This window comes from Oenanthe melanoleuca, chromosome 4A (assembly GCF_029582105.1).
Source record: "Oenanthe melanoleuca isolate GR-GAL-2019-014 chromosome 4A, OMel1.0, whole genome shotgun sequence".
Taxonomy (NCBI): Eukaryota; Metazoa; Chordata; class Aves; order Passeriformes; family Muscicapidae; genus Oenanthe; species Oenanthe melanoleuca.
Window position 1 is genome coordinate 11,522,875 of NC_079338.1, and position 14,706 is coordinate 11,537,580.

Below are 14,706 nucleotides of genomic sequence, written 5' to 3' on the forward strand. Positions count from 1 at the left end.
GGAACACTGTTGGCCTGTGTGATTCAGCTTAAATGTTGGGAAATTTTCTTTGTCTCTGGGTAGTCCCTGTTGAAATGACTGACTGGTGATTTGCTTTTCAGTTGCATCTGTCACAAAGCAGAGGTCATCGGGACAGTGCATGTGTGTGTGAAGGCAGCCAGAAAAGAAATAGCTCCTCCTGACCCTTACCATGTATGAATCATCTTGCTGTCACTTCTTCTTTCTTAAGACACATTTAAGAAACATAATACTGGAGACTGACCATAGCCACATCAAATCATAGCCACAAATTTTTGAGTCATGAAAACCTTGCTGTTACTGGCTGTATCACTGGCTGTAGTAGGCACATCCTGACATTTTTATGTCACATTTCCCTCCTAAGATAATGTCCAAATAAAATTTAAACTTGGAGCTAAGCTTTGGTGAGAGAGACCCAACTGTGAGATGCTCTACCCAGCTGCCATAGCCAAACATCTTTTCTTCTTTGTCCCAGGATCAAGAAGGACAAAAATTCTCTGAAGATGGCTAAACTTATAGTGAGGAGTACAGGTCTTGCTTTTAAGTTCCTCTGGTGGGAGCTAGGTTGTTGACAGGTGACTTGAGGAGACATTCCTGGATATCTGTTTTTCAAGCTGTCATTAATGTGAGCCTTCTAAAATTACCTTTCAGTGACTTTGCTCAGAAGTTTTTTCTTTTGAATAGAGAGGGTATAGCCTTTGTTCACTGTAAAACATGGTCCTCTGGGACATCCACTATGTTTTAGTCAAGGTCAAATTGTCTTGTTTCTAGTGAGTCTTATGTAGAGATTGGATCTTAGAAGAAAAGAAGTGCATAAAGAATAAAAATTCTCGGTGAGTGTTCCACACAGATAATTTTTCTGCTTGAAGGGAATGGGGCCTTGAATGGTACCTCTGTCTGGATCCACCACCTCTTCCTCTGTTGGAGGAAACAGAGGTAAGAGCACTGGATTTGTAACATCATGCTGGTTTAGCACTTAATTTCTGAGATCATACTTTCCGTGATTTCCATGATTTTACTAAGGGGATCTTGAAAATGTGTCAGATGCTAAAGGAATGGTAACATGGAATTAGGATTTTTCCTTTTCAGGCATAGGAGTTGGTATCAGAATAACAGTTGTAATGGCAACAAGAAAAATAAAATACAGGACAGGAGTGTTTGGTACCTACCTTGGTACTAGGTACCACACACAAGCACAGAATCACTGCACCTCTTGGCCTTTGGTTAAGGGAGCAACTGCAGCACTGTCAGCCTGCTCCTCTTTGGGTGTTGCTCTCTCACTTGATAAATTTATGACAATTAAAAATAAAAAAAAAAAAAATTAAGGGTCTGTGATTTGTAACCTCTGGCTGTCACACCATGGGTGGGAAATCGATCTTTTCCAGGCAATGACCCCAAATATGTAGGAGTGAGTGGGAGTCACTGAGAAATAAGTTAACACTTGAGTGAAACCTTGGAAGAGTAAGTAATAATCTATTTGTTTTTAAGATGTTACATTTGTGTGATCTGAAAAAAATGATGATGATAAACAACTCATTTTTCTTTAAGCAGATCATCAAACCGTGACCTTGGTAACTATTGTGTGAACTGCAAAATTTGGACAGGAATAAATTTATTAAACTCTTGTGAAGTGAGAGGAAAACAATCAAATGCTCGATTAAGTCTAAGAGCTGATAAAACAGCACATTTATAGAGCAGCCAGTAGTGGATCTGGCTGTGCATTAATGCTTCAGATGGACAAAGATGGGCGGTGGTGTAGTTACTGCTTGTTGGAGGTTAGGATTTTTCTTTTTTTTTCCCCTTCTTTCTTTCAGGGAATTTTGTCACATTTTTTGCCTAAAAGATTATAATGACAGTACTTAAAAGACAAAAGTGGCCAAGGTAGGAGGAAGGTGCTGCTGGTTACTCTCTTACCTTTCTCTTTGGAAGGGCAGAGTCACCGTGAGATTTTGGCGGGGGGTGAGGGGCTGGGCTCAGCTCCTCTCCCTCTCAGATCACGGGGAGCAGTCAAGGTGCTGCTGCCGCAGGAGAAATATCTGCCACCGTGGAGCCCAGCCCTGTACTGCTTCTCCTGCTGAGTGAGCCTTTGCTTGAAGAACAGCCACTGAACTGGGACCCTATTAACACCTGGTCACACTGGAACGGACCCTCACCATCTATTTGGGTGCCTCAGGGGGAAAATCTGGGATCCCAAGGCCCTCCCCGTCCCTGCAGGGTGCATGTCCCCAAGGACTTCTGCTGCACTTTAAACTCAGCATCCCTTGGCCAGCATGACACCTCAGGGCTCCTGCTACAGCTATGGAGGTTCTGATACGTGACCTTTGCTGCTCTGGGGTGTGCCTGCCCCTGCCGTCCCAGCTCGGCTCGAGGTTCCCGCTGCAGCCCCTTTCAGCGCCCGCCCGCCATTGCCGTGAGGGAGAGCGGCCACAGCGCCCCCTGCAGGCGCGGGGGAATCACGGCCCCTGCCCGGCCGGGAGCCCCCAGCGCCCCTGCTGGCCGTGCCCGGAACTGCAGCGCAGGGAAGGTGCCGCAGCCAGAGAGGCTGTGCCTGGCTTTGTGTTCTGTTCCTGCTGCTGCTGCTGCTTGCCTTGCTCTGCACACACATACTATCCTGTGTCTTTGCCTGAAAGCCCTGTAATTTCAAAGTTATAATAATTTGGAGGGATGGGGGTCACATTTTCTCTTCCAGAGGAGGTTCCTGCCTTCTTTGGCAGACACCTGTCATTCAAACCAGGACATTGCTGTTGTTGCTCTAACTCAAAATGAGTGAAGATGAATATACAGTTTGATCTATCCAGTCCTGTAGACAGTGAGCCAATAAAAATGTCATTAACACAGCCTGAGTGTTCAGGGACATGGAGAGAGATCTAAGCCTGAGGTGTGCTGTTCCCTGAGCACTGCTTTGATAAATACACTTCCCAGCTTTTGGATCTACCGCTGAAGTCTTAGAATGTAATAAAAAACCCCAGTACAATGAAAAATGAATGTGTAAGGGAGAAAAGCCTAGTGTGAATCCTCCTGTATAAATATGCTATCCAAAATTAGGTGGGGTTTTTCAATCTAGTAGATATAAAATATTCAACCATATTTCTACCTCCTTCCTCTTTATAAGAAAATGAATAAATGTGGGTGACTGGGAGAGATTCTGAGCATATTAGAGAAAAAAATTTCTACTTGACTCTTCTAACTAACCACCCTCACCTAGCAAAAACACAAATGAAAAAAAAAAAAAGGCTTTTTCCTAAAGTATTGAATATTTATTTTAAATTTGAATTCAGCCTTAGGGCTGATTAATTGTCCTGAATCCAAAACAAGATGAAAAATAATTTTGGGATTGATACTTCAATTTCAAATGTCTTATCCATTTCTTTTTATCCTCCCATTTTGCCTTTTGTCCTTGCTTCGAAATCAAGCCAAACAGAGTTTTGCTTGCTTTTGTTTTGAGACCTGTTAAACTCCCTTAGTTCTCCCTCTGCTTTTCTATTGGGTTTGAAGTTGGCTCCAGTTTGTGGTTTAGAGCCAGCTCCAGGTGGCCTGGGGATTACAGATGCCTTGCCACCAGAACAAAGGAAACTGTTTTGTGAACCCTGGCAAAGCTAAGCCCTTCTTCCTATTTCCAGTCAAGAGAGTAGGCCCAGTGTATAACTATTCTCTTGAAATAGAGAATTACAGATCTTAGTTTCAGTGTGAAAATATAAGACAATTTTTCTTCTTTGCACTGTGGAGTGGTTCTTTCTTTTCTTCCTCTTCCTGTTCCCCATATGACCACTACTGCCTCTTATAGAATTAGAACCCACTAGAAATCAACTCCTGTGTAAAATGCATTGTTTGGAAATTCATTGTTCAGAAAAGACAAATTATCAGCAGACCCCCTTCCAGACCCATGGAATTATTTCTTCTACAGTTATATGGAAAATGTCACCTGACGGGTTCATGTGGGTTCCAACATTCTCTACTTAGATACAACTCTTCTTACCTGGTCTCACAATACTGTGATCACCACTGGAAGCCCTCCAGCATCTTCCTCATCCATCTGGAAGCTGCTTGCTTTTTATTCCTTTCGGCCACTGTTTCTGACAGCAAAGCCCGGGTTACCCGTAGCTTTGCTGTTGTTATCTGTTCTTGTGTCTGGCTTTCCTCGTTAAAAATGGCCATATAACCTTTCCTGCCAGCCAGAGACTGCTGGGAGCACTGACCTCCCCCACCAAGCCCTATGACCATGTGCTGAAAACAAAAGTGGATCCTTTTAATAATTCATGGGCCATCTGTTTAGCTTCTGAAAGAAGAAAAGCAAAAATGTGGTGTTTGTGCTAGTTTATCTACATACCTCTACAAAAAAAAAAAATACTTTTACCATGAACAACTTAAGTGCAGCTCATGAAGGAGAGCACTTGTGGACACAGAGTCCTGAAAACAATTGGGAAAAAAGAACGAGATTCCTTCCCAACACAGCAGCTCTAAGGGCTTCCTGAGAGAGCTTTTTAGATAAGCTCCCATCAGTGCCCTGCGTGGCCAGGACTATGCTGTTCCTGTCTGTTTGCCAGGTGGTAAAAACAAAGTGGTACCAGTCCTCTTTGTGATCCCTCTCCTGAGTTCTTCCTCAAGCTGTCAGCTTTAGGGAGCCCCTTTGTGCCCCCAGAACCCACAAGGCAGGGAAGACACCAAGAAAAAAATCAGCACGATGCATCAGCTGCTCTGAGAACTGAGAAATGAAATCTAACCCCCTGCCTTGGGGAACAGCTTGCCCAGCACAGGGAGGAATGGCTCACGAGGAGGAATGGCTCACGACTTCAGCAGACTTCAGCTCCCAGACTTCTTCAAAACTGAGAACAGTAAGGCTGATCAAAACTACTGATACCTTTTGCACATGACTTGAAATACCACTGTTTTCCAGAGCTGACTAGATTAAAGGAAGGCTCCTGCTTCAGTCACTGACATTCCTGCAGAAATTGCCCTTTTCTGGATTACCAGCAGAAGCAGTAATGTGAGTGGCTGGTGAAGAAACATCCATGAAGCTTTCAAGTCTATTGCTTTTGGCTTAGTGAAGGCTTTCTTCATCATGAGCCTGAATAGATTTATTGTCTTGGTCATGGAGTGTGAACAAAAGTGATAGTACTCACCAGGCACTTAGTTTCCTCAATCTCCTCAATTCTAATTGTAACTAATGAAAAGCATACTGCATTTTTAGGTTGTAGTTCCAGTAAGCGTTTTAAATAGAAGTAGCCTCCAGCACTGTTCAAAATGCAATCTAAATAATGCAAGATTGTTAGGAGAAAATACAGCACTATTAAATAACACCAAGTAATGGACAACTATTCAGAGACATTATTTTTATTAGCCTGGATCATTATTACGCATGTGACCTTACTTGCACTCAGTAATACTTATGTTTATTCAGGAAAGCCAAATAATCATTACTGATTAATTATTATTGATTGTACTGAGTGGTTGTATCCATATTTTGTGGATTTTCAGTGCTGTAAAAGCCCTCAAATATGTTTTCTTTTCTTCCTATAAGAAGGGTAACCCTTTTCAAAAGCTAATTTAGGAGAAAGTTGACTTATTTTCCCTAAATTATATAAGCCCACTCCAAGTGATGGATTGTTTTCAGTCCAGAGAAATTTTCTTTCAGTTAAAATAATATGTTTTGTGTAGTTTGTGAGAATGAGACTTTATTATAGACTCCCAACTGAAACATCACATCAGTGTGCAAAGTGAGCCTTTTCACTTAGAGGTGAGGGAATGGACAAAATGGACTGATTTTATTACAGGGATGTCCAGGTGACATTTTGAGGAGAAGTGAGTAGGAAGGACAAAGTCTGTGGTTTTGCTGAATGCATAACACTAATGATGCTGAAAATGGGATGTTTCTGAAGATTGCCTCCTGATTTGCCTGGCAAATGGCTCTGTCTGCCAATACCTGCTCATGCCACACCTTTGACAAGAACCCATTTGCACTGTTTTCCCAGCACTTGTTTAACATGAAGCTTTGACTTCTGGTGAGGTGTCCCTGTAGATCTTTGTATTTTCTTTTCAACTACAGGCTCATTTGACAGAAGGAAATGTAAGACAAGATTTGTCATGGAACTTGTTGAACTTTTTTTTAAATAAAAAACACTGTCCTGGGTCTAGCTGGTGGGAGTCAGCAGCCAGAATTTTTAGTGTTGGGGTGTGACTGATGGATCACTTTCCAGGTGCACAGGCCACCCTCTGGTCTTAGCTAAACCAGTTAGGGCAGAACTGTAATAGAGGAGGCAGGTTCAAAGCCAAGATAGCTGCCTTCAATGGGAGTACCCACCCAGCATGACTGGTTTGCTGCTGGCTTTCTTGGTAGTGGCACAATCAATTAAAATGACAGAATGATGCACAGTGGGAGGAAGAGCCCTGTTATAATGTGGCTTTTTCTCTGTGTCACAGGGAGAGGGGCAGAGCTGGCAGCCTGGGCTGCAGCTGCCCTGCCCAGAGTGCCAATGCCCCACAGTGCATCAGGGTATGTGCCTGGTAGCCCCATCAAAGCTGCTAGGCTGAAGGAATTTAATCCTGTTTCATGATCATGTGGAATGGGAACAGAGCTGGTTGTGTTTATCCTGCCCTAATAGTAAGAACAGCTCTCAGGATTCTTGGGGTTCTTTGGTACCCAAGGCCCCAGCAGTCACTGCCCTGTGGCCAGAGAGGGATCCTGGAGACCTGATTTTTGTGACAGGAGTTGCAGCCATGGACAGTCCATGCTGGAGCAGGGGAGCACATGAGGGGAAGGAGGTGAGGGGAAGATGTTATGGACAGCCTGACTCCTGTAACACCTGGGGAGGGAGAGGTAGAGGAGGAAAAAGAGGATGTGAGTGGAATGTGTTTTAGCTTCTTTATCTTTCTTACCATCAAACCCATTGTAATTTGCAATAAATTAAAATATTTCTTTTCCACATGAAGTCTGTTTTGCCTGTGACAGTGATGGGTGAGTTTGTCTTCTTGTCTTTTTCTTGATCCATTGTCCTTTTCATTTTATTATTTACTCCTCATCCCATTGAGAGGAGTGAAGGGTGCAGCTGGTGGAAGGCTGGCAGCTGATCCAGGTGACCCACCACAGTTACCATGTGCTGTAGGATTGGTACAGGGGTTTCTTCTCAGGGAGAAATCTTTCCTGTGTGATGTGCTTTAACATCCAGCACATAACCCTTCTTCTCAAACATCTAGCACTGCACACTGGAGTGAAATCTCCTGAAGGTGGGAGAGAACAAGGGTGAGGATAAGTATGGGGGTGATACAGCGGAAATGGGACACTGTGGACACCAACATTAGAGGTGCCAACAGATTCCTGTGTTCACAGACTTGCAAGCTCAAAAGAGCTGCTGTGCTGGGTTGGAGCACTTGTCAACAATATTTCTTCAAGGTTCTTCATAGTCTTCACAGTCAGTCAGAAGTGAGCCTTTATGTTTCCTAGTAATTCCTGTGTGCTGGAAATGCACAGCCTGGCTGTCACTATTTGAATGTGTCACTCAAGTGTTTGTGAAAATGAGATCTTAACCAACAAACTTATTGTGCCAAAACAAACGTGGTGAAAAGAAGGCAGGATAAATGAAACCATCTTTCTATCCCTGCAGAAACTCAACATATTGCATGAAGGTGTCCATGTCCTTGACAGTAGCTGAGAATGAATCTGGGCTTTGCTACAACAGCAAGATCAGATATCTGGAAAAATCAGAAGTCACTAAGAGAAAGACAATCTCCTGTCCTGATATTGAGGATTACAAAACAGCTGGTCAAGAGCCAGATGTGGTGTGGTACAAGGTAACTATTGTCTTATTGCTGTTATGCTGAAACTGTTCAAAACTTTCACTGTTTTCAGTCTGGGGCTTCGAGCTGACTTTCTCTGAGGTGTCAGTGGTTTGTGACTGGTCTGGGAGTGTTCTCCCAGTATGACAGTTTTGCAGGTAAAATTACCCAGCATAGTCATTGTCCAACAGAAACCAGTATGTTCTGTGAGAGAGCCCACAGGACTTCTCTATCAGCATTCCCAAACCACAGTGCCTCTGTACCAGTTTGTGCCTGGGTGTGGAGTCTCCCTGCATGATACTGCAGTAGAAACAGGGGAAGCACCTTCACTGGAGCCAAAGGTGTATCGGCAGCTTCAGTTGGGCTGCCCAATTAATTTTTATGGAGTCCATTGGGTAATTTCACCAAAATTGTAAATTTTTACCAAAGTCTCCTGGAGTCTGCACAGAAGTCTGCTGAGGTTCATTGAGTAACTGTTGTGAAGTCAGTTGATTTTAACTGAGGTCAGTTAGATACTTTTACTTCTTGCCAGGTAAGTCATGTGCCTGCACTTCCTCCAAGGCCTGTCAAGTGTCAAAACACCACTTTGATCAGCAGATGTATTGGGATGTGCTTCTGTAGCTCCCTAAGAAAGCAGGAGAATGAATAAACATGGCAAACATGAGGTAATGAGACTACAGCAAGGTATAGCAAATTTTGCCTGTTGTCTGGACTTGGGAGAAAGTCTGATGTTTGAAAAGCCCTCAGGTATTAGTTGAGGGCTAATACCCTCAACTGCAAGAAACAGTAGAGAAGAGTAAAGAGCTGAGAGTCAGAAGGAACCAGAAATAGTTGGGCAAGAGGAACAGTTCAGTGGGATCTGTGGAAAACAGAATTTGGATTGTAGGAGTTTAGGATAGGCTTGGTTCAGTTAATAAAAATAGAAACATACAAACTAGTCAAAACATAAATTTGGAGTGCTTGATTTGCCAACCTTAATGGCATTCTTTAAAGACAATTATTTTGTATGACATAAATAATATGGGGAGACTAGCAGATCTTTTTCTTCCTTAACAGGTTGCAGCTGAAAAGAGCAATTATAAAAGTTGTCATTTATTTGTTTTTTTACAAAAATCTCACATGTTATATCTTACAGTAACAAAGTGTGTGCCATAACCCACTGTTACTGTGAACAAAGTTTTTCTTCCAGCAGTTGATGCTCTTTCAGCATATGGGTTGATATTTTCAGTACTGTTCTTATATCAAATGTATTTAGTTAATCATAGAATATCTAGTGTTGGAAGGGGCTCACAAGGACATTGATTCCAATTCCTGGCTCTGCACATGAAGTCTGAAATCTCAAAGCAAAAAGGATACTGAAGAGAAGCTGCTTCTTGCCCTCTCTGCCTTGGTATCACTGAGCACCAGATCACTGAAGGTCTCACTTTTTTGCAAAAGCACACATAGTCTGGCAGAAAATATCTTCATCTATCATGGAGCAGAAATGAGTCTAAAGAAGATGCATGTGCAGCCCCACAGCAGCAATGCTTTGTACTGACCAAGGCAGGGAGTGGAAAGGTCTGTTCCATAATCCCACTGTGTTGTCTGGGTGTCACACAGGTTATGTGACACCAGGCTGGAGTGTGACAGCTGACTGACAAATCATCACTGAGGTGAAACTGAACAGAATTGATGTCACCAGATGATAACAGTGAGACAATGGAAGTTGACAACCTTTAGTCTGGCTTGAAAGTGAAAAGAGACATAAGTGAGATAAACTGCTACATACACCCCTTATCTATAATTAACAATAATGAGTTATCAGTTTGGCTCTTAGAGAAACATCTTTGCTACCTAGACCTGAGTCAGGAAGCTCAACAGTTTGCAATTACAATATTAATGCTGCACAGAAGGTGTGTGTGTCAGGTTATGCCTTGAAACTTATTCCTGAAATTAACTCATTCCTGATTATCTAGAGGCTATTATGTTACTTCTAATAAGAGTCTCCATATTCAAAAGAGCAGAAGTACAATTTCTAGAAAATATATAATTATATGGATTTCAAAATAATTTGGTGAATACTGGGGTAATCCCTACAAGCAGCAGTCTGGGACTTATAAGCATGCTGTGGGAGGCCATGTGAGTAACAAAAAGCAGGTCCCTTCTCCTGAAGAACAGTGTAAGGTGTTATCCTGCCTTAGGATCTGACCCTCACTTTCTAGAGAAGCCATCCATTTCTGGTCATAGCACAGTGGATCCTCAAGTTTTTCCCCTCTACCTTGGGTTTTAAGCTTGATGTGTACAAAAAGGCACCTTCTTGAGTAAATCTGCTCCAGAGGCACTGGTGGGAGCCAGGGGGGAGGAGGGGGGGTTATTCCTTTCCATTATGCTGGAATATTTAGAGATTTTCACCCAGGCAGGGAGCATAAGTTGTTCAAAATAGAATACTAGATAGATAAATAAATATGAGGAAGTCCTTGATATTTCCTCCTTTAACCCTTCTGCTGAAAAGATAAATCCTTGTGTTCATGAAAACCTGTTCACTGGTAGTCAGGGAGTTTGGACTTGTGACCTATGAAACACCATCAGACAGGACAGTGATGATACCAGCCCACTGTGTGCAGAACCTACTCTGCCTTCCACAAGGCTTCTCTGTGTTGAGGGATTAATGAATCTGAGCTAGTAATTGCATCAATTTACTGGGAGTTAACTGTAATTTAAACATGCTCTTAATTATGCCTGAATAGAATTCCATATGCACACTTGTGCATAATATAACATTTGCTGTGAGGATTTGTTTTAACAGTAGTATGAACTTCACTTCTGGCTAGAATTACACTGCATTAAATATTTATTTTTTAAAGATTTCCCCAATTAATGCCATTGATATATGCTCAGCTCAGTTATGCCTATTAGAACTGTTTTGACAAGACATATGGGATTTTTTTTTAAGTAAATGTGTGTGTCAAGGCATGATTGAATGAATGGGATTTAAGAGTAAGAGCAGTTTCATGAAAAATCAGCTGGCAGAAGGAAAAGGCATATTACATCTTGAGCGTGGAGTCTTAATCCATTTTCATCATGTCTTTTCTACTACTGGGTTGAAAGGAGGGCTAAGAGAACAATAAAATGTCAGGTGAAGGACAGATAGTTATTATCTAGCCAGAAAAACAGACTTTTCAGGTACTGCCACTCAGATTTCAAGGAAGAGAAAAAAAAAGGATAGTGGTGCATGCCTTAATTACTTGGAAAAAAACCAGCCCAAAACATTCAGATGTCTAAGGAAAGTAAATAGTCTAGGAAAAGAAACTTGCAGATTCCTCTAGCAGGTAAGCATATTGCAAAAGCAGGAAAGAGGAATTAATTGGTTAAAGCCTTTGTGGAGAACTTGGAGCACCTGCCAAGCCTGAAGGAGGCTTAAAAGATGACTGGAGAGGGAATTTTCACAAGGGCATGTACTGAAAGGGTGGGAGGGAATGGCCTTGGACTGAAGAAGGGTAGGTTTAGATTAGATACTAGATTTTTTCCTGTGAGAGTGGTGAGGCACTGGCACAGGTTGCCCAGAGAAGCTGTGGGCTCCCCATCTCTGGAAGGGTTCAACACCAGGTTGCATGGGGCTTGGAGCAACTTGTTTTACTGGAAGCTGCCCATGTAGGGGAGTTGGAATGAGGTGATCTGTAAGGTGCCTTCCAACCCAAACTATTCTGTGATTCCATGAAATGAGTCATACAACTGAGCACTTACCCTTTTAGGGAAAGTAGCAGACCTCCAACAGTAAAATCTAGATTTTTTTTTTTTTTTCACAATATAAAAACTAGTAATAATTTTGTTTCTCAGCCATTTTCCAGCTTCTCCCCTTTTTTGCTTTTAGTTTTGTGTATTAAATATATGAACAAGCCTTTTCAACATACATTTGTAAAGCCTGCAGAGTCAGCAGAATAAAAAAAAATCATTAGCTGAAATTTGGGAAAGAAAGCCTTATAAATAATCTTTAATAGGAAGTGTTTCAAGAAGATACAAAAAGAAATAGTTAGGAAATTAGTGGTACAATTCCACCAGAACAATTCCTCTATGTAAAACCACAATAGCACAAACATTGCTTTTTGCTAAATTGTTCATCTTTATAGTAGTAAAGATGTCATCCTTCTTATTGCAAACTTGTATATAAAAATCTAAAGCATATAGAAATGTATCTTCTATCTCTTTGTCCTCATACTTTTAAAAATAAAGTAGAGACTATAAAACTGGTTACATGGGTTATTTCAGTGCTGCACTAAAGGGTGTCTGAAATATGCTTACTTTGTGTGTTCTGGGAATTGTATTCCTTCTAAATTAGGATTGAATAGGACTGAATCGTATTCTTTGCCCAGTGTTCAGATTTAGTAACTCCAAGAAGGTGGCTGATGTACTTTTCAATAGAACTAAAATATTGAGTTCAAGTGAGAAAGGATTTAATGGCATTTCCTGGCTCAGATTTGTGTCCTGAGTGAGTCTCAGCACCGTGGATAGGATCTGGATTCTGGTCATTCTCTATCACCAGTGTTAAGTGAAGTTCACTTGCAAGACAAGATGTTGCTTCTCTTCCAGCTGTACTTAGGAAACAGAGAGAGGTGCTGATCACTCTGTTACCTGATACCTTCTGAATCTGAAATTTGATCACATTAGAACTGAATTTGGCCTCCAAGGGACAGGGAGAATTCTTCAGTGCTCCCTTTTCAAGTGCAAGGCCAGAAACTCTGAGTCTTGTCTTTTTTTTTTTTTTTCTCTGTTGTTGTTCTTTAATTTAGAATCTGACATGGATTCGGAATGCGTATGGAGTCCATGAAAAATTTATGTTTGTGTCATGCTGATCTCTTACTGTGGTACAATATATTTGCATGTTGACGTATTTTCTTGTTTGGTTGTTTTCTTAAGAGAAAGCTTTGTTCTATTTTGTTTTCTGTGTTTCTGACACTGCTGTTGCAGACGAGCAGGAAATGGGGCATAGGTGTGGGCATGTCACCAGTCTCTGAAGCTGCTGAGCCTGATGTAGCTGATGTGAGACAGCAGCAGTCTGAGGCTTATTCCAAGCTGCCACCTTGAGAGAGGGAGTAGGGGAGCATTGAAGGTGCTCAGGCCCATGTTGCTTTGTGTTTCCTGGGTACAGGATTAGCCAGAGCCTCTGGTACTGCTGGCACTACTCAGTGCTTTAGAGAACTCGAAAAGTATGATTTTGTTGCAGGCAGAACAGGCTTGATGTTAAAGGTATTTAGAGATAATAAATAGATAATTTTAAAGTGCCATTTTCAAGAGACAATGATTACATCTGGCCCATGCTTTTAGTTCAGGGTGTTCCAAGAACAATTCAGTCATGAGTGCTGTTCATGTGGAAGGAGACTGATCTTCCTGCAAGGATCCAGCATATTGGGAAAGGGAGAGCCTCTTCTTGCACTGTATCACACCCTATCCAGAAGGACTCAAACACTGCTCCAGTAGGACCACAGTTTGTAGCAATGAACCTAAATCTGCCAAACAACAGCTAAGGACCATGTGGGTGAGGTCTGAGAGAGTTGCAGGCTATCAGTACCATGTCCTGCATCACAGGGTGCATGGGAGGGTGATGTTGCAAGATGCCTGGTGATGGGAAAAGCTGGATCAAAGCTCATCAGGTGCTGGAGAAGCCAGTGATGAGAAATAAGGCTGTGAGGAAACTAGGCTTCTGAATTCTCTCAAAAAACTGCTACTCTTCCTGTTTTCTTCTCTTGGTACATGGTTCTGACCTGGGACTATGTGTAAAATTTGCCTTCAGGCTAACTCTTAAGAGATGTTGCCCTTATTCCCTTCAAATAGAGTATTTTGATGCTCCATCCTAAAGCAGAGGTCTTGGAAATTGTTATGAAGAAAAGGAAGATACTTAACCATTGCTTGAGGGCACCATGTATTAAGCACAGCCCATGTGATACCATAGGAATAACTGAACCTTCAACTCATTTTTTTTCTGTTTAATTTCAGTCTTCAAATTAATTCCAGTTTCAGATCTCTCTGCTTTCGGAAATTATATTTGAATTTTAATTGCAACATATACCAGGTGGTTGTTTCCTCGTGTATAATACTGAAAATCTGGTCAGGCAACACTGTCTGATTTCGTACAAGCCAGGTAATTTTGGCACTGGATTTTTTCCTGCAGGAATGTGAGCCAAAAATGTGGAGAAGTGTTGTAATTCAGAAGGGAAATACTCTCTTAATTCAAGAGGTCCAGGAAGAAGATGGAGGAAATTACACTTGTGAACTAAAGTTTGAAGGCAAGATTATACGAAGGACGGTTGAATTGAAGGTTACTGGTAAGAATCTTTTTTCTATGCCAAAAGCAAAAAAAAAATAAAGCTTTGAAATAATAATAAAAAAATTGTATTAACATGTCAGTGAAATCTGTCAGTGAATTTGTTTGATAGAAGTAAGTCCAAAGCAAATCCCAGTAGCTGAGCAGTCCCAGACTCAGGAAAGTTTATACCAAGATCTAAAATTCCACAGAGGAGTACTTCTACCTTTTGCTCTGTACAAAACCTGGAAATGCTCCGTATTTTTAAGCTTTCATTTAATTTATGATGATCAGCTTTTCTAGTCTAGGGATTGTCTTAAGTGAAGAGCATGGCACAACCTATTCCAAGAATGAAGTTAGCAATATTGGACTGTCAAAACAAACTAACCTGCTGGTAAGGAGGTCACACGCTCTGGTTCTGACTCCATGTAGTATTTACCAGACAACAGTATTTTCCTGTCTATTTTTGCCAGGTACCAAAAAATGAACAGCTAAAAAAAGTACTGTCTACCAATATATTCCTGCTCCCTTTTCATTCAGCTGTTCAGTATGACATCTATGATTATCATTCTGCCTTCTGTGTCTGTGGAACTTTGCAAGTACCTGAAAACAGTTGAGGTTTTCTTCAGCCTTTCACACAA

The 14,706-nt window shown here is 41.6% G+C and overlaps 1 protein-coding gene across 1 annotated transcript in view; it reads left to right on the forward strand.

Annotated features, from left to right (window-relative positions):
- The window catches only part of IL1RAPL2 (interleukin 1 receptor accessory protein like 2), a 367,516-nt gene that overhangs the window by 197,428 nt on the left and 155,382 nt on the right, over positions 1-14,706 (forward strand). Inside the window, exons 4-5 of the mRNA XM_056491747.1 lie at positions 7,617-7,803; positions 13,934-14,087. Coding sequence (XP_056347722.1) covers positions 7,617-7,803; positions 13,934-14,087 — 341 coding nt within the window. The remainder of the gene's footprint in view (positions 1-7,616; positions 7,804-13,933; positions 14,088-14,706) is intronic.